The 27492-nt window shown below is 38.6% G+C and overlaps 2 protein-coding genes across 2 annotated transcripts in view; one reads left to right on the top strand and one right to left on the bottom strand.

Moving 5' to 3' along the window:
* The window catches only part of LOC120041180 (trichohyalin-like), a 102810-nt gene that overhangs the window by 40838 nt on the left and 34480 nt on the right, over positions 1-27492 (bottom strand). The gene's annotated exons all lie outside the window — the stretch shown is intronic.
* LOC120041184 (butyrophilin subfamily 1 member A1-like) lies at positions 12468-15685 on the top strand. The gene is made up of 3 exons (XM_038986123.1): positions 12468-12617; positions 12791-12817; positions 15028-15685. The coding sequence occupies exons 2-3, from the start codon at positions 12796-12798 to the stop codon at positions 15399-15401; spliced, it is 396 nt and encodes a 131-aa protein (XP_038842051.1). The 5' UTR covers positions 12468-12617; positions 12791-12795; the 3' UTR covers positions 15402-15685.

Below are 27492 nucleotides of genomic sequence, written 5' to 3'. Positions count from 1 at the left end.
ATCCTGTCTGGTTGGCGGCTCTGGCAGATCCTGTCTGGTTGGCGGCTCTGGCAGATCCTGTCTGGTTGGCGGCTCTGGCAGATCCTGTCTGGTTGGCGGCTCTGGCAGATCCTGTCTGACGAATGGCTCTAGCGGCTCCTGACTGACGATCGGCTCTGACGGCTCGGGACAGACGGGCGGCTCTAATGGCGCTGGGCAGACGGATGGCTCAGATGGCGCTGGGGAGACGGATGGCTCAGATGGCGCTGGGGAGACGGATGGCTCAGATGGCGCTGGGGAGACGGATGGCTCAGATGGCGCTGGGGAGACGGATGGCTCAGATGGCGCTGGGGAGACGGATGGCTCAGATGGCGCTGGGGAGACGGATGGCTCAGATGGCGCTGGGGAGACGGATGGCTCAGATGGCGCTGGGGAGACGGATGGCTCAGATGGCGCTGGGGAGACGGATGGCTCAGATGGCGCTGGAGAGACGGATGGCTCTGGCCGGCTGAGGCGCACTGTAGGCCTGGTGCGTGGTGCCGGAACTGGTGGTACCGGGCTGGGGACACGCATCTCAGGGCTAGTGCGGGGAGCAGGAACAGGGCATACTGGACCCTGGAAACGCACTTTAGGCCTAGTGCGTGGTGCCGGAACTGGTGGTACCGGGCTGGGGACACGCATCTCAGGGCTAGTGCGGGGAGCAGCAACAGGACGCACAGGACTCTGGGGACACACAGGAGGCTTGGTGCGTGGTGTAGGCACTGGTGGTAATGGGCTGGAGACACGCACCATTGTACGAGTGCGTGGAGGAGGAACAGGGCTCTGGAGACACACTGGAAGCCTGGTGCGTGGTGTTGGCGGGGAGGTGGCGCCGGAAATACCGGACCGTGCAGGCGTACTGGCTCCCTTGAGCACCGAGCCTGCCCAACCTTACCTGGTTGAATGCTCCCCGTCGCCCGACCAGTGCGGGGAGGTGGAATAACCCACACCGGGCTATGTAGGCGAACCGGGGACACCATGCGTAAGGCTGGTGCCATGTAAGCCGGCCCGAGGAGACGCACTGGTGGCCAGATAGGTAGAGCCGGCTTCATGGCACTTGGCTCAATGCTCAATCTAGCCCTACCAGTGCGGGGAGGTGGAATAACCCGCACTGGGCTATGCACACGTACAGGAGACACCGTGCGCTCTACTGCGTAACACGGTGTCTGCCCGTACTCTCGCTCTCCACGGTAAGTACAGGGAGTATGCGCAGGTCTCCTACCTGACTTCGCCACACTCCCTTTAAGCCCCCCCCAAGAATTTTTTGGGGCTGACTCACAGGCTTCCTACCGCGTCGTTTAGCTGCCTCCATTCGCCGGTATCCCTCCTCGCACTGCGCCAGAGAATCCCAGGCGGGCTCCGGCATTCGCCCTGGGTCGATCGCCCACCTGTCAATCTCCTCCCACGTAGTGTAGTCCAGATTACGCTCCCATTGCCATTCCTCTTTGCGTTGCTCCTGTTGCCGCTGATCACGCTGCTTGATCCGTTGGTGGGTAATTCTGTAACGGCGTTCCTCTCTCTCTTCATACGAAGAGGAGGAGCAGGGATTAAACCAAGGTGCAGCGCGTTGAAATGACATACTGAAGTTTATTTCAACAAGAACAAAACGAACTATACTTGAAATGATACAAAATAACAAAACGAAAGTAGACAGACTTAGAACGACGAACTTACATGAAACACGAAGAACGAACGAACAAGTACTTACTACAAAACAAACGAACGAACGAACGAACGAACGAACGAACGAACGAAACAGTCCCGTATGGTGCAAACATATACACAGACACAGGAGACAAACGTTCAACATAGACAATTACCCACAAATACCTAAAGCCTATGTCTACCTTAAATATGGCTCCCAATCAGAGACAACAATAACCAGCTGTCTCTGATTGAGAACCAAATCAGGCAACCATAGACTTTTCTAAACACCTACACTCAACCATAGACATACCTAGACACATACACTCAACACAAACCCATACACTAAACCCAACACTCCCTTTACCATATAAACACCCAAAACACAAACATACCCCATGTCACACCCAGACCTAACTAAAATAATAACGAAAACAAAGAATACTAAGGCCAGGGCGTGACATCGGGAGGGATCTTAGACCTGCTACGTTAGGTTATGAGAATGAAGAACACATCGGGAGGGATCTTAGACCTGCTACGTTAGGTTATGAGAATGAAGAACACATCAGGAGGGATCTTAGACCTGCTACGTTAGGTTATGAGAATGAAGAACACATCAGGAGGGATCTCAGACCTGCTACGTTAGGTTATGAGAATGAAGAGCACATCGGGAGGGATCATAGACCTGCTACGTTAGGTTATGAGAATGAAGAACACATCGGGAGGGATCTTAGACCTGCTACGTTAGGTTATGAGAATGAAGAACACATCGGGAGGGATCTTAGACCTGCTACGTTAGGTTATGAGAATGAAGAACACATCGGGAGGGATCTCAGACCTGCTACGTTAGGTTATGAGAATGAAGAACACATCGGGAGGGATCTCAGACCTGCTACGTTAGGTTATGAGAATGAAGAACACATCAGGAGGGATCTTAGACCTGCTACGTTAGGTTATGAGAATGAAGAACACATCAGGAGGGATCTTAGACCTGCTACGTTAGGTTATGAGAATGAAGAACACATCGGGAGGGATCTTAGACCTGCTACGTTAGGTTATGAGAATGAAGAACACATCGGGAGGGATCTTAGACCTGCTACGTTAGGTTATGAGAATGAAGAACAAACCGGGAGGGATCTTAGACCTGCTACGTTAGGGTATGAGAATGAAGAACACATCGGGAGGGATCTTAGACCATTCCTCTATAACAGAGACTTTCCAGATCCTTGATATCGCTTGTCTTACTGGAAGATCCACTCGTGGCCAAGTTTCAGACTCCTGGAGAAGGCAACCAGGTTTTCGGCTAAAATGGCCTGGTACTTGGAAAATTTGATGTTGCCGTTGACCATAACAAGGACCCCAGGACAAAACAAAAATTAGCTTTTTGGTCTTCATTTAAGGTTAGGTTTAAAAATCAAATTTTTCAGAAGATAAATGCTAGAAATAGGCAGAGTTTATGACTTTGTGGACAACAACAAAAAGAACAAGCAAAATAGTCCCATAACATCAAAGATCCACCACCATATTTTACAGTTGGTATGAGGCTCCTTTTTAATGTCGTCCAACAAATGTAAACACCTGCAGGTTGTTAAACGGAAACGGGCGCGATCGGAACCTGTACTATGTTCAGATGACATGAAAATAAAGCTCCTATGTTTCTTCTCATCTTTATCAAGGGTGTCAATAATTGTGGACCTTTATCAAGGGTGTCAATAATTGTGGACCTTTATCAAGGGTGTCAATAATTGTGGACCTGACTTTATACACTGCATATGCAACAACATCTCCTAGGGAATTAATACAGTACTATTATTACCCTGTCGTATCTTTTCCCTGTCAGAATCACTCTGCCACACATTTATCAAGGCTGAGAGCTTCATATCACTTGTGTTCTTTTCCCTATCAGAATCATTCTGCCACACATTTATCAAGGCTGATAGCTTCATATCACTTGTGCTCTTTTCCCTATCAGAATCATTCTGCCACACATTTATCGAGGCTGATAGCTTCATATCCCTTGTGTTATTTTCCCTATCAGAATCACTCTGCCACACATTTATCAAGGCTGATAGCTTCATATCACTTGTGTTTAATTTAGATTCATTTCACTTGATCGGGCACAAAGAACCCAGAATAAGGAACTGAAATTTCCAACAAGCATTAGGAAGCCAGACAATGTTTTTTCTATTAGCAGACTGATGGAAAGAGCTCTCTATTGGCAGTGGACTGCCCGGTGAAGATCACATCTAATTTTACATTGTGGTCATTTATCAGACGCTCTTATCCAGAGTGACTTACATATAAGGCTTGTTCCCATTGGCAGTTTGAAATGACTCAAATCCACATTTTTTGCATATCCGACTCTGTTATTTTTCCTGCAGTCTGAACAGCAGAAAGCACATGGAATTGGACATTTCAAGTCACATTTCAAACCACCTTCAAAGGTGGTTTTAAGTCAGATACAAATCTGATTCCTGGCCACGAGACTTGTGTCTGAACGGTCAAAACTGATTTATTTGCCCTCAAGTGGTTTTTAGGTTGTTGTTTGGCATATCTTGTTGCTTCCTAGCTACTCTGTTGACAGTTTGACAAGATCATGAGAGAGCTAACTAGCTTGTTAGTTGTTTACAAACAAATGAGTGAATGTGGCAGAAAAGTAAACAGCTAGCTAGTTGACTGTTGTGGCTAGCTAGTTGACTGTTGTGGCTAGCTAGTTGACAAGATGGCTGACTGTTGTGGCTAGCTAGTTGACTGCTGTGACTAGCTAGTTGACCTCTGTGGCTAGCTAGTTGACTGTTGTGGCTAGCTAGTTGACTGTTGTGGCTAGCTAGTTGACTAGCTAGCTGACTGTTGTGGCTAGCTAGTAGACTGCTGTGACTAGCTAGTTGACCTCTGTGGCTAGCTAGTTGACTGTTGTGGCTAGCTAATTGACTGTTGTGGCTAGCTAGCTGACTGCTGTGGCTAGCTAGTTGACTGCTGTGGCCGAAAAAGGACTTGTTTTGAAAGTTGGATCATCTTGTCCTTTGAGGCTTTAAAGGTGTTCTGACACTATGGTTTTGAACATTCAAAGTATGTGGGAAACATCCCTGGCAGGCATTGTTGTCATCTTAGCTTGCTACATAACTTCTGAGTGAGAGGAAGCAGAAGCACCAATCAGCCTACACCACCGCACATACACCCATTGTTACTATGACAACTAGCCATGTCATCAAATGAATGCTGTCTGAACACAAACCCATCGTTACTATGACAACTAGCCATGTCATCAAATTAATGCTGTCTGAACACAAACCCATTGTTACTATGACAACTAGCCATGTCAGCAAATTAATGCTGTCTGAACACACACCCATCGTTACAATGACAACTAGCCATGTCATCAAATGAATGCTGTCTGAACACAAACCCATCGTTTCTATGACAACGAGCCATGTCATCAAATGAATGCTGTCTGAACACAAACCCATCGTTACTATGACAACGAGCCATGTCATCAAATGATGCTGTCTGAACACACACCCATCGTTACTATGACAACTAGCCATGTCATCAAATGAATGCTGTCTGAACACAAACCCATCGTTACTATGACAACTAGCCATGTCATCAAATGAATGCTGTCTGAACACGAAACCATCGTTACTATGACAACTAGCCATGTCAACAAATGAATGCTGTCTGAACACAAACCATCGTTACTATGACAACTAGCCATGACATCAAATAAATGCTGTCTGAACACGAACCCATCGTTACTATGACAACTAGCCATGTCAACAAATTAATGCTGTCTGAACACGAACCCATCGTTACTATGACAACTAGCCATGTCATCAAATGAATGCTGTCTGAACACATACAAATCCGATTGGGTCACTTGTAACTTGGTGTTTGGACAGTGAGAAATTCCAAAACGGATTTGAAAAACATAACTGATTTGAGCATTAAGGCCTGCAGTGTGAGCAAGGTTTTAGTGCATTCAACTAGGCCTAAATTTAGCAGGGAGAACAACGACTTCCAGTAGTCCATTTTCAAAAAAGCAGAATTAGTGGCAGGAAGAAAAAAACACTGAATTAATTAGTCTCCTTGGAATTCCCATTCATCAAAAATAGCAAGATGTTTCAAATTTCGTAAGACTTGTTTGTGGTGAGCATGTATCTCTTCTTATTATCATCTAATAACAGTCCTTTTATATTTTTATTTAATTTAACCTTTATTTAACCAGGTAGACCAGTTGAGAACAAGTTCTCATTTACAACTGCGACCTGGCCAAGATAAAGCAAAGCAGTTCAACAAAAACAACAACACAGAGTTACACAATAAACAAACGTACAGTCAATAACACAATAGTACAGTCATGGGTAGAATAACATGGGTAAAATAACATGGGTTTGAATAACATGGGTAGAATAACATGGGTAGAATAACATGGGGTTGAATAACATGGGTAGAATAACATGGGTAGAATAACATGGGTTGAATAACATGGGTAGAATAACATGGGTAGAATAACATGGGTAGAATAACATGGGTAGAATAACATGGGGTTGAATAACATGGGTAGAATAACATGGGTAGAATAACATGGGTTGAATAACATGGGTAGAATAACATGGGTAGAATAACATGGGTAGAATAACATGGGTAGAATAACATGGGGTTGAATAACATGGGTAGAATAACATGGGTAGAATAACATGGGGTTGAATAACATGGGTAGAATAACATGGGTAGAATAACATGGGTTGAATAACATGGGGTTGAATAACATGGGTAGAATAACATGGGTAGAATAACATGGGTTGAATATCATGGGTTGAATAACATGGGTAGAATAACATGGGTAGAATAACATGGGTAGAATAACATGGGTAGAATAACATGGGTAGAATAACATGGGTAGAATAACATGGGTTGAATAACATGGGTAGAATAACATGGGTAGAATAACATGGGTAGAATAACATGTCTTATAATAAAGGCTATTATGGTCAGATAAAATAGGATTAGATGAAGGCTAATACAAGTTTATATCAAAGTAATAATGTAATATTAGCTGTGTTAGTATTACTATATTACCATACTTTAATAGTCCCAGACTGACAGTGAGTCTAGTAGATAGGAGGCCTATTATATCAGTACCATCATTATAATACAGGTTTTATGGCTTTGCAGAACCAAAAAACTCCAAATCGACCAAAGGAGGAAGAAAGCACAGCATTTCACTTTCTGGATTTCACTTTCCCCTCTGAACCAGAATAGAAAGTTAGGCAATATAATGAAACTGAACACCGTGTGTAGACAACATGCAGCCAGCCCATGTCTGTGCCACCTTCTATGATCTGAGTATGATGAGCATGGTGGGTCAGTGGAAACCTGGGGTGTTTTCACTACCACTCAAACCCACACGGAAACCAGCAGAAGCAAACAGAAGGAAAAGGGGAGGGACCAACCTGAATTTGTCCAAAAGAAACTTGAATTTTTATTGAAAAGCATGTTTTTGTTCAAAGTTAATGGTTTCCGTTACAAACTGTTTGCTACGGTTTTGTTCTGAATGAATAGACCTCCGGGTGTTAAGACCAGTGTCTCCCAATCCTGGTTCTGGAGACCCAAAGGGGAGCACTCACAAACCTGATTCAAATCAAAGGTTTGATGATGACTTGATTAGTTGAATCAAGTCTGAGTGCTCGTGCAAACAGCACTAACTGCTATATAGACATTATAACACTGTTATATAGACATTATAACACTGTTATAGAGACATTATAACACTGTTATATAGACATAACACTAACTGTTATATAGACATTATAACACTGTTATATAGACATTATAACACTGTTATATAGCCATTATAACACTGTTATATAGCCATTATAACACTAACTGTTATTTAGACATTATAACACTGTTATATAGACATTATAACACTGTTATATAGACATTATAACACTAACTGTTATATAGACCTCATAACACTGTTATATAGACATTATAACACTGTTATATAGACATTATAACACTGTTATATAGACATTATAACACTGTTATATAGACATTATAACACTGTTATATAGACATTATAACACTGTTATATAGACATTATAACACTGTTATATAGACATTATAACACTGTTATATAGACATTATAACACTAACTGTTATATAGACATTATAACACTGTTATATAGACATTATAACACTGTTATATAGACATTATAACACTGTTAAATAGACATTATAACACTAACTGTTATATAGACATCATAACACTGTTATATAGACATTATAACACCGTTATATAGACATTATAACACTGTTATATAGACATTATAACACTAACTGTGAGAATCCCACTGTTTCATTCAGTGGAAACTATTGCAGCTCATACTGTAACTATCAGGCATGTTGGTCCCAGTAGTTTCCATTGGAAATGATGAGTGTGAACCTAACCTCATCTGTTTCATACGGTTGGCTGCTGCCGGCTCCCACACTAAAGGACTGTTAGCAGACGCTCTTATCCAGAGAGACTTACAGTTTACTGTGTTCATCTGAAGATAGCTAGGTGGGACAAGTTAGACATACCAGAACCAACACGTTCACCGCACTTTGACATTTATACGATGGCGTGCTTCTGCCTGGTTTGTTAGGCCCATATAGTTACAGCTTAGTCATTTAGCAGACATTTTTATCCAGAGGGACTTACAGGAGCAGATTAGGGTGAAGTGCTTTGCTCAGTGGCATATTGAAAGATTTTTCACCTTGTCTTCTCGGGGATTCGAACCAGAGACCTTTAACACTCACTGGCCCAACACTCTTAATCGCTAGGCCGCCCATAGTGACAAGAGGAAGTTCAGAGTAGAAATGATGTGTGTTGAATGGCTGCAGACCAGAGGCAGCAGGCCTTTTCAGTTAACCTGCTAATATCACTATCCTGGGCACTGCCTCTGTTTGATGAGTTGAGCAAAACATTTTTTTTTTTTGTGACCATCAGTATGACTTTGAAACCAAACTGAAGTGCATTTTGTGGTGTGGTATTAGTGATGGTGAGGCTGATCTGTGGTGTCAATTCCCGGTTCAAGAGGCGACCGGGTGCAAGATGGCGTCCGCGAGCAAGATGAAACATCATTGCACTAGCAAACACTTGAGTGGAGAGAGAAGAACTGTGGTAAATCGAGCAGAGGATGGTGTCGGGAGCGCAGGCCAGCATGGTGCGCACAAATTAAACTTGAGAGATTTTGAGTGTGACTTTTAGCGAATGTTCATATTTTGTGGTAGCCAGGCTCAGCAAGAGAAGATTCTGAAAAGGGAGAAGCTTAATAACCTGTTTGGGCTATAGGGGGCGAATTGGAAAAACTGGAAAATATGTGCAAATTTTCAAACGGCCTCTTAATCAATTTTTGCTCTTACAATATGCATATTGTTAATACTATTGGATAGAAAAGAGTCTCTAGTTTCTAAAACCGTTTTAATTTTTTCTCTGAGTGGAACACAAGTCCTTTGGCAGCACTTTCCCCGACCAGGAAGTAAAATGCAAGATGTTTATGCTCGCTTCAACGCTCTGCCTATACATGGTCATGCCACCTATGACCCGAAACACACCTCGTACGCCTTCCTCTGGGTGTCAAGAGGACGTCAGAGGAGAAATCTTGCGTTTATCTTGTTCTGACGTGAAATAAGACCTATTTCTTTGACGTGACCGTCAATTTCAGGAAGTCAGAAGCGCGCGACTTGGGAGAGATATCATGTTTTGTTTTGCTGCCGTTTCGGATGTGAACTATCTCCAGCTCGGATTTGATTTGATAAATGAGACCATGTCATCGTAATGTATGTTTTTTCAATATAGTTTAATCAGATTATTTGAATTTTTTCGGGAGTTTTGCCGTGTTCCGTAATGTTTACTTTGTTTACGTTGGAGAGATCCGTGCCACTCGACGAGTACCCCTGCTAAATGAAGATGGAAAGTTGCCATTCTGAATGGATTGAACGACTCTTCTGGACTAAGGACAACTTGATCAACATTCTGATGAAAGATCAGCCAAAGTAAGACCAAATTTATAATGTTATTTCATATATCTGTCGTGCATGTCAACTGGTCGCGCGCGCCCAAGTGTGTCTGTTTGGCGTGGCTATGCTAATATAGCGCAACATTTAGTTTTCGATGTAAAACATTTAATAAATCGGAAATATTGTCTGGAATCACAAGAATCCTGTTTTTCAATTGCTGCACAGTATGTATTTCTCAGAAATGTTTTATGAGGAGTAATTAGGTATTTGATGTTGGTGTCTGTAAATGTTATGGCTGCTTTCGGTGCAATTTTTGAGTGTAGCTGAAATGTAATTTATGATTTATACCATAAATATGCACATTTTTCAAAAAAAACATATGCTATACAATAAATATGTTATCAGACTGTCATCTTATGAAGTTGTTTCTTGGTTAGTGGCTATATATATCTTCATTTGGTCGAATTAGTGATAGCTGGTGATGGACGTAAAAACTGATTGGTGTTAGAAAGTGGTGTCTTTTGCTAAGGTGGTTAGCTAATAGATTTACATATTTTGTCTTCCCTGTAAAACATTTTAAAAATCGGACATGTTGGCTAGATTCACAAGATGTCTGCCTTTCATATGCTGTATTGGACTTGTTAATGTGTGAAAGTTAAATATTTAAAAAAAAAAAATGTATTTTTTGAATTTGCCGCTCTGCCTTTTCAATGGAATGTGGGAGGAGTGCCGCTAGCGGCAACCGTGGCCCATTAATGGATTAAAGAATTAAAAGCCATGTCCCTGTTGTTTATGCAAGGTTGAGGGGAGTCATCACTGGTGTCCCTATATCTATGTCCACAGATGATATTAAAGAACATGTGAAGGGAGGCAGAATGACTGAGACCAAAAGGTTGATCAGCAGGAAAGAGGGTCGAAGAAGTGAAAGCCTATCAGTGCTGCTGAGGTTTGAGAAGGTTTTGCCTGGAAAAGTACAGATTGGATTCCTTCATTTCAATGTTATAGAATGTGTCCCATATGCACTGCAGTGTGGACTGATGGATCTTCCATGGCTGCTCCTGTAGTAAGTGGACCTGCTGTCAGACTGATGGAGCTTCCATGGCTGCTCCTGTAGTAAGTGGACCTGCTGTCAGACTGATGGAGCTTCCATGGCTGCTCCTGTAGTAAGTGGACCTGCTGTCAGACTGATGGAGCTTCCATGGCTGCTCCTGTAGTAAGTGAACCTACTGTCAGACTGATGGAGCTTCCATGGCTGCTCCTGTAGTAAGTGAACCTACTGTCAGACTGATGGAGCTTCCATGGCTGCTCCTGTAGTAAGTGAACCTACTGTCAGACTGATGGAGCTTCCATGGCTGCTCCTGTAGTAAGAGGACCTACTGTCAGACTGATGGAGCTTCCATGGCTGCTCCTGTAGTAAGAGGACCTACTGTCAGACTGATGGAGCTTCCATGGCTGCTCCTGTAGTAAGAGGACCTACCGTCAGACTGATGGAGCTTCCATGGCTGCTCCTGTAGTAAGAGGACCTACCGTCAGACTGATGGAGCTTCCATGGCTGCTCCTGTAGTAAGAGAACCTACTGTCAGACTGATGGAGCTTCCATGAATATGTCCTTCAAATGAATATGTCTGTCTGAGATTGTGGGGGTTGTATTTTAGAATTGACATGGTCCTGGTTGTTGTATGTCTATTGTAGTTTTTAATTAATCTGTGTTTATAAATGTACTGAGAGGATTTGTGTTCCTGACACAGATGATGTCATTAAACATGAAATGTTCTCTCTTTCTGAACAGATCAGTTTAAACTCACCTCAGAAGACTCTGTGAGGGCTGATGTTGGTGAAGAGGTCACCCTCCCCTGTCACCTCTCACCTGACATACATTGTAGATAAGGTAGAGTATGACTTCATTTAATAATTGAATTAGAATTGTTTTAACACCAACCATAGTCAACAGTTTGACTTGAAAAAATACTAAACATGTTTTTATTAAAGAGCCGTTTGGGGGCCAAAAAGAGCCGGACTGCCCACAACAACAGCCCCTAAATCATATGTCTGACTTTCTGATTTGTAAATTCACTGCAGTTCCCAACATTGACCAGCAGGTGGCAATGATACTCTCTTCTCAGACAGTAAATGACCACCAGTCAGGTACATTTATTTTGTTAGGAGGGGATGGAAAAGCATTGAGACTATTTGTCATGGAAGCAATTTCACTCATTTACTCATGTGAATGTGTCCAAAGAGATAAGAGAAGCTAATATTGATAGGCACTGTTAAATCTTTACAGCTCAGGATAATATGACTATAATTAAAGAACATCACTACCATCTGCTGGCTGGATCGGTCTTCTGATTTGAATTGAAACAGTTTTCAGAACTTTAGAGATGATTAACTAAAATATGATGATAGAAGACGGCACCATGCTGTATGATAGCATAAACCCTCTAATGTTGCTCACTAGTTAACAAAGTCACAAACCCTGCCCATTTTTACATTTTACCAGACGCTCTGTAGTGAGTACGTTCATTTTCATACTTTTTTAGTAATCAAAACCACAACTCTGGCATTGTAAGCACTATGCTCTACCAACTGAGCTACATTCTAAAATTCTGATTTTAGCCCTAAATCGCACACTGCTAACCTTATGCCTAACCTTAAACCTAAATTAAGATCATAAATTTAAATTTTTGTTTTCATGACATGTTACGATAGGCCTATAGACAATTTAGACTTTGTGACTGGGTTTTCTAATAACCAGAGAGGCTGGGGGGAGGAGTTTATTCCAAGTGCCTGTGCAAATGTGAAGGTGAAAGTTGTGTCTCAGTATAGGCCTGAGGTGTAGATTGTTCTGTAAAAACGTGTAGATATGCACATATAGAGACTATTAGAGTGGTTATGGATTTAAATCAACTATTTTGAATGTGAAGTGGAGGACGTGAAGACCACTAAAGGTAAGAGGAGATGTCAGTATATTCACTTTCCAAACTAGACACAACAGTCCTGTATTAAAACAATGAGGACTGGAGAAAGAGGAAGTGATGTTTGTATCTGTGTGATTGAGCAAAAGAGAGAATTTGATGAATGGTAATGATGTAAATATGAATGTTTTCTCTTTTTATTACAGTTAAAATGGCAGAGTCCAGAGTTCATAGTAAGTCACCATTCTATAATTAATGATGAACTTTTCTTTCATGTATCTGGGAGACCAGAACTAAATCAACTATTGAAAATGTAATGTGTTTGTGGTTTTATTTGTCTTTATGTGTAAATGTGTGTCTGGATGAAATGTGTTTGTAACATGAGGAGTTGTAGCTGAGTTTGTGTCTGTGAGAAACAGCTCTACTGCTCCACAGTGACCTCTCCCTCCAAACATCTCTTTATTATAGAACCCATTTAATCCAGTCGGACACAATATGGAAGAAAATAAACCTTTTGTACTTTACTGGCTCTAGAGAAGTTAAAGTTGTACATATCAACAAATAATTTGGGCTTCCGAGTGGTGCAGCGGTCTAAGGCACTGCATCTCAGTGTGTTAGGTGTCTGTACAGACTCTGGTTCAAATCCAGGCTATATCACAAGATTAGGAGTCCCGTAGGGCAGAGCACAATTGGGCCAGCATCTTCCGGGGTTGGCTGTCATTGTAAAGAAGAATTTGTTCTGAACTGACTTGCCTCGTTAAATAAATATAATATGTATCTAGAGACATTAGGATTAAGTGTCTTGCTCAAGGGCATATCAACAAATGTTTTCCTAGTTTCCTCAGGGATTCAAACCAGCGACGTTTCGGTTACTGGCCCAATGCTCTTAAGTGTTAGGCTACCTGCCAAACATGTCTGACTAAATACACTGCCTCTAATTTATTCTATATATTTAGTCATAACAGATCCTTTTCTTTCTTCAGTAGATTTAAGTTGAGTTCAGTTCAGGATTTACTTGTTCTAAATGATGTTACAGATGATTTTACCATTATCCATTACCTTTACTGATGTTTAAATCTGAGATTTTTACTGTAAAACATCATATGTAGTTATTTCAGGGGGAATTGGCCGTGTATAGACCCCTAAAGTGAATTAGTATAATAATTGAAGTGATATTTAATGTTATTAGGTTTGTTTAGTGTCTCTTGCACAATGGTAGACCTGGTTAGTATGAATGTTGAGGCTTGGACACTGGGGTAGACCTGGTTAGTATGAATGTTGAGGCTTGGACACTGGGGTAGACCTGGTTAGTATGAATGTTGAGGCTTGGACACTGGGGTAGACCTGTTTTATATGAGTATGCCCATGGATTTCCCTGGTTTATAATGGGGTGTAGGGATACACAAGGTTCATACAGGTAATGGGGCTGGATGGACGTCTATTGTCCAATCAAATCCTTTCTGGCAACAACGTTTGTGGTAGAAAAAAGAGATTGGGGCTGGGTCACATGTGTTATACCACTGTAATATTAGTTTATCTATGAAATGATTAGTGTATACAGGTCAGAGGTCACAGGACTAAAACATGCCGATAACAGGGTTGGGGTGTGCAGCGAATAGCTGGATATAGGTTACTGTTGGTGACTTGGGGAATACAGGCCTAAGGAAAGTGGGTAACAGGGCTGAGATAGGAAAGTAACAGGGATGAGGTGTATTGACAAAGGAACTGGGGTCTTGAGTAACACACAGGTCATTTAGGGGCAGGATATGCCTGTATCTGTACTTGATTGTATAGATTTGAGGGTATTGTCATGTGGGTGTTAGGGTTAGGGCATGGGGGTAACAGGGCTGGGGTGTGTGGGTCATTGAGTTTAGGTGTCTGGGTAAGTGGGCTGAGGTATATAGATATTGAGGGTATTATCATGTGGGTGTTGGGGTTAGGGTTAGGGCATGGGGGTAACAGGGCTGGGGTGTGTGGGTCATTGAGTTTAGGTGTCTGGGTAAGTGGACTGAGGTATATAGATATTGAGGTTGAGGAATAGGGGTAAATATCTGTTCATGTTATTATAGGCAGAGCACTCTGTCACAATTGTGACCAAGAATAAAACATACTTTTAAATAAATAAATAATCAAAATGGATGACATGTTAGGCTTACTAGTGGCATAAGATTAGCATAGTGGCATGTCTGGGAAAGATGTGGGAACAAATGGGATAATATCATTCTAGATTGTAGCATCACATTCTTCTATGACATATATACTTTCCTTCAAATGAATATGTCTGTCTGAGATTGTGGGGGTTGTATTTTAGAATTGACATGGTCCTGGTTGTTGTATGTCTATTGTAGTTTCATTCAGCTGTGTTTATAAATGTACTGAGAGGATTTGTGTTCCTGACACAGATGATGTCATTAAACATGAAATGTTCTCTCTTTCTGAACAGATCAGTTTAAACTCACCTCAGAACACAAGGTGAAGGCTAATGTTGGTGAAGAGGTCACCCTCCCCTGTCACCTCTCACCTGACACCAGTGCTGTTGCCACGACGATCAGGTGGTTTAAAGAGACAGAGTGTATTTACCTGTATCAGAATGGCCAGGTGACAGAGAGGAGTGGCTATGAGGGCAGAGTGAGTCTGGTCACCCAGGAGCTGGAGAGAGGCAACGTGTCTCTGAGGTTGAGAGACTTCAGGGTGTCAGATACAGGAGACTACATATGTCAAGTCATCCATGGAGAACAGAAGGAGGAGGCTGTAGTGGGTTTATTGGTCAGAGGAGGTAAGTGTTCTAGAAGTCCAGTAATGTTTCTAAACACCTAAACAACAACAATAACAACCAGTCTCTTTCCCTGTACAGAACACTTGTACTTTCTCATGTAGGTAGGAGTTCATAGTAGGAGTTACAGATGAATAGACTAGATTCATTCTGAATATCAACTAGTTACAATGCATATTACCATCACTGTGAGCTTTGAGCTGGTCCTAAAACATTAGAACCATTCCAACATTACTGTCACGTCCCTTGATTGTCATTAGTAATGAATGTGATGAACACTCATACCCCTCTGATGTACATCACATCACTATGGTATTTGAGAGGATAATGTGACAGATGTTGATTTGAAGGTAATGATAATAACTAATACATTTTGTTTTACATGATCATTATTCATGACTCTCCATCTTGGATAATGGATGATCAGCACCACGTGAGTAATTACTTATTTGTCTGTTTTGTTTATTGACAACCAATAACACAAGACAAAGAACAGACCAGAGTGTTAATCTGATACTATAACAACTACAGGCCTTGTGAACAGCAGTGTGTCTTCTTCAAGGCTACAAATTAAATCAGTTTCTTTACATTTATCAAAACTCTCCCCAAATGTTCTCAAGGTTGGTTGGATTAAGATGTATAGATGTTCTTCAAATTATCCAGAATTTTCATATCATAGATCTCCCACAAAATATCTGCCATTCAGGTCAACATTTCACATAGCCTTCCCACAATATATCTTCCATAGAGCTCAACATATCACACTCCAAAATGAACATGGAATCAGCTTGAATTGTCACGTCCTGACCTTAGAGAGCCTTTTTATTTCTCTATTTGGTTAGGTCAGGGTATGATTTGGGTGGGCATTCTAGATTTCTATTTCTTTGTTGGTCGGGTATGGTTCTTGTTTTTGGTTAGTTGCTGTGTTAGCGCTACAAAACTTTACGTGTCCTTTATTCTTTCTTGTTTTTGGTGTTGATTTAATAAATTGATGATGTACGCCTACCACGCTGCACCTTGGTCCAATCTATCTTTCAACGAACGTGACATGAATTCAGTTTGATGTCCTAGTATGAATCATTCTGTGATGTTTAGACTGTTCCAATAGTAGCACTGCTTACATCCCTTTCCCTAGATGTACATTAGTAATGAATGTGATGAACAGTCATTCCAATATGATGTATGTATGGTATTTCATTAATTTATGTAATAAAAACAGAAATTCAATGAACAATAATAACTAATGTTTTCTGTTTTACATGATCATTATTCATGACTCTCCATCTTGGATAATGGATGATCAGAATTAGGTGAGTAATTACTTATTTGTCTGTTTTGTTTATTGACAACCAATAACACAAGACAAAGAACAGACCAGAGTGTTAATCTGATACTATAAAAACTACAGGCCTTGTGAACAGCAGTGTGTCTTCTTCAAGGCTACAAATTAAATCAGTTTCTTTACATTTATCAATACTCTCCCCAAATGTTCTCAAGGTTGGTTGGATTAAGATGTATAGATGTTCTTCAAATTATCCAGAATTTTCATATCATAGTCCTCCCACAATATATCTGCTACAGAGGTAATATTTCACATAGTCCTGCCACAATATATCTGCCATAGAGCTCAACATTTCACACACCAAAATTAAAATTGAATCAGCTTGAATTTAGCTTGATGTCTTATTATGAAGCATTCAGTCATTCTCAGACTGCTCACATAGTAGTGCTGCTTACATCCCTTTCCCTAGATGTACATTAGTAATGAATGTGATGAACAGTCATATCAATATGATGTATGGTATTTCATTAAATTATGTAATGAGACAGAAATTCAATGAACAATAATAACTAATGCATTCTGTTTTACATGATCATTATTCATGACTCTCCATCTTGGATAATGGATGATCAGTACGGGGTGAGTAATTACTTATTTGTCTGTTTTGTTTATTGACAAGCAATAACACAAGACAAAGAACAGACCAGAGTGTTAATCTGATACTATAAAAACGACAGGCCTTGTGAACAGCAATGTGTCTTCTTCAAGGCTACAAATTAAATCAGTTTCTTTACATTTATCAATACTCTCCCCAAATGTTCTCAAGGTAGGTTGGATTAAGATGTATAGATGTTCTTCAAATTATCCAGAATTTTCATATCATAGATCTCCCACAATATATCTGGCATAGAAGTCAATATTTCACATAGTCCTCCCACAATATATCTGCCATAGAGGTCAACATTTCACACCAAAATGAAAATAGAATCAGCTTGAATTTATCTTGATGTCTTATTATGAAGCATTCAGTCATTCTCAGACTGCTCACATAGTAGTGCTGCTTACATCCCTTTCCCTAGATGTACATTAGTAATGAATGTGATGAACAGTCATTCCAATATGATGTATGGTATTTCATTAAATTATGTAATGAGGCAGAAATTCAATGAACAATAATAACTAATGTTTTCTGTTTTACATTATCATTATTCATGACTCTCCATCTTGGATAATGGATGATCAGCATTAGGTGAGTAATTACTTATTTGTCTGTTTTGTTTATTGACAACCAATAACACAAGACAAAGAACAGACCAGAGTGTTAATCTGATACTATAAAAACGACAGGCCTTGTGAACAGCAGTGTGTCTTCTTCAAGGCTACAAATTAAATCAGTTTCTTTACATTTATCAATACTCTCCCCAAATGTTCTCAAGGTAGGTTGGATTAAGATGTATAGATGTTCTTCAAATTATCCAGAATTTTCATATCATAGACCTCCCACAATATATCTGCCAAAGAGCTCAACATATCACACACCAAAATGAACATGGACTCAGCTTGAATTGTCACGCCCTGACCTTAGAGAGCCTTTTTATTTCTCTATTTGGTTAGGTCAGGGTATGATTTGGGTGGGCATTCTAGTTTTTCTATTTCTTTGTTGGCCGGGTATGGTTCTTGTTTTTGGTTAGTTTCTGTGTTAGCGCTACAAAACTTTACGTGTCGTTTATTCTTTCTTGTTTTTGGTGTTGATTTAATAAATTGATGATGTACGCCTACCACGCTGCACCTTGGTCCAATCCATCTTTCAACGAACGTGACATGAATTCAGTTTGATGTCCTAGTTTGAAGCATTCTGTGATGTTTAGACTGTTCCAGTAGTAGCACTGCTTACATCCCTTTCCCTAGATGTACATTAGTAATGAATGTGATGAACAGTCATATCAATATGATGTATGGTATTTGATTGAGTAATATGACTGAAATTGGATTGAATGTAACTGTAATAACTCATACATTTTGTTATACAGTATCAATATTCATTCCTCTCCATCTTGGATGATGGATGATCAGGAGCATTACCATAAACCTCCCACAATATATCTGCCATAGAGCTCAACATTTCACACACCAAAATTTAAATAGAATCATCTTGAATTTAGCTTGATGTCTTATTATGAAGCATTCAGTCATTCTCAGACTGCTCACATAGTAGTGCTGCTTACATCCCTTTCCCTAGATGTACATTAGTAATGAATGTGATGAACAGTCATTCCAATATGATGTATGGTATTTCATTAAATTATGTATTGAGGCAGAAATTCAATGAACAATAATAACTAATGTTTTCTGTTTTACATGATCATTATTCATGACTCTCCATCTTGGATAATGGATGATCAGCATTAGGTGAGTAATTACTTATTTGTCTGTTTTGTTTATTGACAACCAATAACACAAGACAAAGAACAGACCAGAGTGTTAATCTGATACTATAAAAACGACAGGCCTTGTGAACAGCAGTGTGTCTTCTTCAAGGCTACAAATTAAACCAGTTTCTTTACATTTATCAATACTCTCCCCAAATGTTCTCAAGGTAGGTTGGATTAAGATGTATAGATGTTCTTCAAATTATCCAGAATTTTCATATCATAGACCTCCCACAATATATCTGCCAAAGAGCTCAACATATCACACACCAAAATGAACATGGACTCAGCTTGAATTGTCACGCCCTGACCTTAGAGAGCCTTTTTATTTCTCTATTTGGTTAGGTCAGGGTATGATTTGGGTGGGCATTCTAGTTTTTCTATTTCTTTGTTGGCCGGGTATGGTTCTTGTTTTTGGTTAGTTGCTGTGTTAGCGCTACAAAACTTTACGTGTCGTTTATTCTTTCTTGTTTTTGGTGTTGATTTAATAAATTGATGATGTACGCCTACCACGCTGCACCTTGGTCCAATCCATCTTTCAACAAACGTGACATGAATTCAGTTTGATGTCCTAGTATGAAGCATTCTGTGATGTTTAGACTGTTCCAATAGTAGCACTGCTTACATCCCTTTCCCTAGATGTACATTAGTAATGAATGTGATGAACAGTCATGTCAATATGATGTATGTTATTTGATTGAATAATGTAATGTGACTGAAATTGGATTGAATGTAACTGTAATAACTCATACATTTTGTAATACATTATCAATATTCATTCCTCTCCTTCTTGGATAATGGATGATCAGGAGCATTACCATAAACCTCCCACAATATATCTGCCATAGAGGTCAACATTTCACACACCAAAATTAAAATAGAATCAGCTTGAATTTAGCTTGATTTCTTATTATGAAGCATTCAGTCATTCTCAGACTGCTCACATAGTAGTGCTGCTTACATCCCTTTCCCTAGATGTACATTAGTAATGAATGTGATGAACAGTCATTCCAATATGATGTATGTATGGTATTTCATTAATTTATGTAATAAAAACAGAAATTCAATGAACAATAATAACTAATGTTTTCTGTTTTACATGATCATTATTCATGACTCTCCATCTTGGATAATGGATGATCAGGATCAAGTGAGTAATTACTTATTTGTCTGTTTTGTTTCTTGACAACCAATAACACAAGACAAAGAACAGACCAGAGTGTTAATCTGATACTATAAAAACTACAGGCCTTGTGAACAGCAGTGTGTCTTCTTCAAGGCTACAAATTAAATCAGTTTCTTTACATTTATCAATACTCTCCCCAAATGTTCTCAAGGTAGGTTGGATTAAGATGTATAGATGTTCTTCAAATTATCCAGAATTTTTATATCATAGATCTCCCACATTATCTCTGGCATAGAGGTCAACATTTCACATTCCAAAATTAACATGAAATCAGCTTGAATTCATTTTGATATCCTAGTATGAATCATTCTGTGATGTTTAGACTGTTCCAATAGTAGCACTGCTTACATCCCTTTCCCTAGATGTACATTAGTAATGAATGTGATGAACAGTCATATCAATATGATGTATGGTATTTGATTGAATAATGTAATGTGACTGAAATTCAATGAACAATAATAACTAATGCATTCTGTTTTACATGATCATTATTCATGACTCTCCATCTTGGATAATGGATGATCAGCAATTGGTGAGTAGTTCCTTATTTGTCTGTTTTGTTTTTTGACAACCAATAACACAAGACAAAGAACAGACCAGCGTGTTAATCTGATACTATAAAACTACAGGCCTTGTGAACAGCAGTTTGTCTTCTTCAAGGCTACAAATTAAATCAGTTTCTTTACATTTATCAATTCTCTCCCCAAATGTTCTCAAGGTAGGTTGGATTTTGATGTTTAGATGTTCTTCAAATTATCCAGAATTTTCATATCATAGATCTCCCACAAAATCTCTGGCATAGAACTCAACATTTCACATTCCAAAATGAACATGAAATCAGCTTGAATTCAGTTTGATGTCCTAGTATGAATCAATCTGTGATTTTTAGACTGTTCCAATAGTAGCACTCCTTACATCCCTTTCCCTAGATGTACATTAGTAATGAATGTGATGAACAGTCATTCCAATATGATGTATGGTATTTCATTAAATTATGTAATGAGACAGAAGTTCAATGAACAATAATAACTAATGCATTCTGTTTTACATGATCATTATTCATGACTCTCCATCTTGGATAATGGATGATCAGCATTAGGTGAGTAATTACTTATTTGTCTGTTTTGTTTTTTGACAACCAATAACACAAGACAAAGAACAGACCAGAGTGTTAATCTGATACTATAAAAACTACAGGCCTTGTGAACAGCAGTGTGTCCTCTTCAAGGCTACAAATTAAATCAGTTTCTTTACATTTATCAATACTCTCCCCAAATGTTCTCAAGGTAGGTTGGATTAAGATGTATAGATGTTCTTCAAATTTTCCAGAATTTTCATATCATAGATCTCCCACAATATATCTGCTATAGAGGTCAACATTTCACGTAGTTCTCCCACAATATTTCTTCCATAGAGCTCAACATATCACACTCCAAAATGAACATGGAATCATCTTGAATTGTCACGCCCTGACCTTAGAGAGCCTTTTTATTTCTCTATTTGGTTAGGTCAGGGTATGATTTGGGTGGGCATTCTAGTTTTTCTATTTCTTTGTTGGCCGGGTATGGTTCTTGTTTTTGGTTAGTTTCTGTGTTAGCGCTACAAAACTTTACGTGTCGTTTATTCTTTCTTGTTTTTGGTGTTGATTTAATAAATTGATGATGTACGCCTACCACGCTGCACCTTGGTCCAATCCATCTTTCAACAAACGTGACATGAATTCAGTTTGATGTCCTAGTTTGAATCATTCTGTGATGTTTAGACTGTTCCAATAGTAGCACTGCTTACATCCCTTTCCCTAGATGTACATTAGTAATGAATGTGATGAACAGTCATGTCAATATGATGTATGTTATTTGATTGAATAATGTAATGTGACTGAAATTGGATTGAATGTAACTGTAATAACTCATACATTTTGTAATACATTATCAATATTCATTCCTCTCCTTCTTGGATAATGGATGATCAGGAGCATTACCATAAACCTCCCACAATATATCTGCCATAGAGGTCAACATTTCACACACCAAAATTAAAATAGAATCAGCTTGAATTTAGCTTGATTTCTTATTATGAAGCATTCAGTCATTCTCAGACTGCTCACATAGTAGTGCTGCTTACATCCCTTTCCCTAGATGTACATTAGTAATGAATGTGATGAACAGTCATTCCAATATGATGTATGGTATTTCATTAAATTATGTAATGAAACAGAATTTTAATGAACAATAATAACTAATGCATTCTGTTTTACATGATCATTATTCATGATTCTCTATCTTGGATAATGGATGATCAGGATGGGGTGAGTAATTACTTATTTATCTGTTTTGTTAATTGACAACCAATAACACAAGACAAAAAACAGACCAGAGTGTTAATCTGATACTATAAAAACTACAGGCCTTGTGAACAGCGGTGTGTCTTCTTCAAGACTACATATTAAATCAGTTTCTTTACATTTATCAATACTCTCCCCAAATGTTCTCAAGGTAGGTTGGATTAAGATGTATAGATGTTCTTCAAATTATCCAGAATTTTCATATCATAGATCTCCCACAATATGTCTGCTATAGAGGTCAACATTTCACGTAGTTCTCCCACAATATTTCTGCTAAGAGCTCAACATATCACACTCCAAAATGAACATGGAATCATCTTGAATTGTCACGTCCTGACCTTAGAGAGCCTTTTTATTTCTCTATTTGGTTAGGTCAGGGTATGATTTGTGTGGGCATTCTAGTTTTTCTATTTCTTTGTTGGCCGGGTATGGTTCTTGTTTTTGGTTAGTTTCTGTGTTAGCGCTACAAAGCTTTACGTGTCGTTTATTCTTTCTTGTTTTTGGTGTTCATTTAATAAATTGATGATGTATGCCTACCACGCTGCACCTTGGTCCAATCCATCTTTCAACGAACGTGACATTAATTCAGTTTGATGTCCTAGTATGAATCATTCTGTGATGTTTAGACTGTTCCAATAGTAGCACTGCTTACATCCCTTTCCCTAGATGTACATTAGTAATGAATGTGATGAACAGTCATTCCAATATGATGTTTGGTATTTGATTGAATAATGTAATGTGACTGAAATTGGATTGAATGTAACTGTAATAACTCATACATTTTGTAATACATTATCAATATTCATTCCTCTCCTTCTTGGATAATGGATGATCAGGAGCATTACCATAAACCTCCCACAATATATCTGCCATAGAGGTCAACATTTCACACACCAAAATTAAAATAGAATCAGCTTGAATTTAGCTTGATTTCTTATTATGAAGCATTCAGTCATTCTCAGACTGCTCACATAGTAGTGCTGCTTACATCCCTTTCCCTAGATGTACATTAGTAATGAATGTGATGAACAGTCATTCCAATATGATGTATGGTATTTCATTAATTTATGTAATGAGGCAGAAATTCAATGAACAATAATAACTAATGTTTTCTGTTTTACATGATCATTATTCATGACTCTCCATCTTGGATAATGGATGATCAGCACCACGTGAGTAATTACTTATTTGTCTGTTTTGTTTCTTGACAACCAATAACACAAGACAAAGAACAGACCAGAGTGTTAATCTGATACTATAAAAACTACAGGCCTTGTGAACAGCAGTGTGTCTTCTTCAAGGCTACAAATTAAATCAGTTTCTTTACATTTATCAATACTCTCCCCAAATGTTCTCAAGGTAGGTTGGATTAAGATGTATAGATGTTCTTCAAATTATCCAGAATTTTTATATCATAGATCTCCCACATTATCTCTGGCATAGAGGTCAACATTTCACATTCCAAAATTAACATGAAATCAGCTTGAATTCATTTTGATATCCTAGTATGAATCATTCTGTGATGTTTAGACTGTTCCAATAGTAGCACTGCTTACATCCCTTTCCCTAGATGTACATTAGTAATGAATGTGATGAACAGTCATATCAATATGATGTATGGTATTTGATTGAATAATGTAATGTGACTGAAATTCAATGAACAATAATAACTAATGCATTCTGTTTTACATGATCATTATTCATGACTCTCCATCTTGGATAATGGATGATCAGCAATTGGTGAGTAGTTCCTTATTTGTCTGTTTTGTTTATTGACAACCAATAACACAAGACAAAGAACAGACCAGAGTGTTAATCTGATACTATAAAAACTACAGGCCTTGTGAACAGCAGTGTGTCTTCTTCAAGGCTACAAATTAAATCAGTTTCTTTACATTTATCAATACTCTCCCCAAATGTTCTCAAGGTAGATTGGATTAAGATGTATAGATATTCTTAAAATTATTCTGAATTTACATATCATAGTCCTTCCACAATATATCTGCTTTAGAGCTCAACATTTCACACTCCAAAATTTAAATAGAATCAGCTTGAATTTATCTTGATGTCTTATTATGAAGCATTCAGTCATTCTCAGACTGCTCACATAGTAGTGCTGCTTACATCCCTTTCCCTAGATGTACATTAGTAATGAATGTGATGAAAAGTCATTCCAATATGATGTATGGTATTTAATTAAATTATGTAATGAGACAGAAATTCAATGAACAATAATAACTAATGCATTCTGTTTTACATGATCATTATTCATGACTCTCCATCTTGGATAATGGATGATCAGTATTAGGTGAGTAGTTCCTTATTTGTCTGTTTTGTTTATTGACAACCAATAACACAAGACAAAGAACAGACCAGAGTGTTAATCTGATACTATAAAAACTACAGGCCTTGTGAACAGCAGAGTCTTCTTCAAGGCTACAAATTAAATCAGTTTCTTTACATGTATCAATACTCTCCCCAAATGTTCTCAAGGTAGGTTAGATTAAGATGTATAGATGTTCTTCAAATTATCCAGAATTTATTTTCATATCATAGATCTCCCACAATATATCTGCTATAGAGGTTACCATTTCACACACCAACATTAAAATAGAATCAGCTTGATGTCTTATTATGAAGCATTCAGTCATTCTCAGACTGCTCACATAGTAGTGCTGCTTACATCCCTTTCCCTAGATGTACATTAGTAATGAATGTGATGAACAGTCATTCCAATATGATGTATGGTATTTCATTAAATTATGTAATGAAACAGAATTTTAATGAACAATAATAACTAATGCATTCTGTTTTACATGATCATTATTCATGATTCTCTATCTTGGATAATGGATGATCAGGATGGGGTGAGTAATTACTTATTTATCTGTTTTGTTAATTGACAACCAATAACACAAGACAAAAAACAGACCAGAGTGTTAATCTGATACTATAAAAACTACAGGCCTTGTGAACAGCGGTGTGTCTTCTTCAAGACTACATATTAAATCAGTTTCTTTACATTTATCAATACTCTCCCCAAATGTTCTCAAGGTAGGTTGGATTAAGATGTATAGATGTTCTTCAAATTATCCAGAATTTTCATATCATAGATCTCCCACAATATGTCTGCTATAGAGGTCAACATTTCACGTAGTTCTCCCACAATATTTCTGCTAAGAGCTCAACATATCACACTCCAAAATGAACATGGAATCATCTTGAATTGTCACGTCCTGACCTTAGAGAGCCTTTTTATTTCTCTATTTGGTTAGGTCAGGGTATGATTTGTGTGGGCATTCTAGTTTTTCTATTTCTTTGTTGGCCGGGTATGGTTCTTGTTTTTGGTTAGTTTCTGTGTTAGCGCTACAAAGCTTTACGTGTCGTTTATTCTTTCTTGTTTTTGGTGTTCATTTAATAAATTGATGATGTACGCCTACCACGCTGCACCTTGGTCCAATCCATCTTTCAACGAACGTGACATTAATTCAGTTTGATGTCCTAGTATGAATCATTCTGTGATGTTTAGACTGTTCCAATAGTAGCACTGCTTACATCCCTTTCCCTAGATGTACATTAGTAATGAATGTGATGAACAGTCATTCCAATATGATGTTTGGTATTTCATTAAATTATGTAATGAAACAGAAATTCAATGAACAATAATAACTAATGCATTCTGTTTTACATGATCATTATTCATGACTCTCCATCTTGGATAATGGATGATCAGCATTTGGTGAGTAATTACTTATTTGTCTGTTTTGTTTATTGACAACCAATAACACAAGACAAAAAACAGCCCAGAGTGTTAATCTGATACTATAAAAACTACAGGCCTTGTGAACAGCAGTGTGTCTTCAAGGCTACAAATTAAATCAGTTTCTTTACATTTATCAATACTCTCCCCAAATGTTCTCAAGGTAGGTTGGATTAAGATGTATAGATGTTCTTCAAATTATCCAGATTTGACATACAATATCCCTCCCACAATATATCTGCCATGGATGTCAATATTTCACATAGTCCTCCCACAATACATCTGCCATAGAGGTCAATATTTCACATAGTCCTCCCACAAAATACAGCTGGCATAGTGGTCGATATTGTACATTGCCCTCCCACAATATATCTGTCATAGAGTTCAATATTTCACATAGTCCTGCCACAATATATCTGTCATAGAGGTCAATATTTCACATAGTCCTCCCACAAAATACAGCTGGCATAGTGGTCGATATTGTACATTGCCCTCCCACAATATATCTGCCATAGAGGTCAATATTTCCCAAAGCCCTCCCACAATATATCTGCTACAGAGGTCAACATTTCACATTGATCTCCCACAATTTATCTGCTATAGAGGTCAACATTTCACATAGTCCTCACATAATAAATCTGCTATGGAGGTCAACATTTCACATTGTCCTCCCACAATATATCTGCCATAGAGGTCAACATTTCACATAGTCCTCCCACAACATATCTGCCATAGAGGTCAACATTTCACACTTCAAAATTAACATGGAATCATCTTGAATTCAGTTTGATGTCCTAGTATGAATCAATATGTGATGTTTAGACTGTTCCAATAGTAGCACTGCTTACATCCCTTTCCCTAGATGTACATTAGTAATAAATGTGATGAACAGTCATTCCAATATGATGTATGGTATTTCATTAAATTATGTAATGAGACAGAAATTCAATGAACAATAATAACTAATGCATTCTGTTTTACATGATCATTATTCATGACTCTCCATCTTGGATAATGCATGATCAGGAATAGGTGAGTAATTACTTATTTGTCTGTTTTGTTTTTTGACAACCAATAACACAAGACAAAGAACAGACCAGAGTGTTAATCTGATACTATAAAAACTACAGGCAT

Source organism: Salvelinus namaycush, unplaced genomic scaffold, assembly GCF_016432855.1.
Source record: "Salvelinus namaycush isolate Seneca unplaced genomic scaffold, SaNama_1.0 Scaffold410, whole genome shotgun sequence".
Taxonomy (NCBI): domain Eukaryota; kingdom Metazoa; phylum Chordata; class Actinopteri; order Salmoniformes; family Salmonidae; genus Salvelinus; species Salvelinus namaycush.
The sequence above is the reverse complement of the archived record's forward strand: the minus strand, read 5'-3'. Positions and strand labels throughout refer to the sequence as shown.

Coding starts and splice junctions, on each gene's coding strand:
- LOC120041184 (XM_038986123.1), top strand. CDS start 12,796: ATGGCAGAGTCCAGAGTTCATA. Junction 12,818..15,027: donor GGCAGAGTCCAGAGTTCATA/GTAAGTCACCAT, acceptor CTTTCTGAACAG/ATCAGTTTAAACTCACCTCA.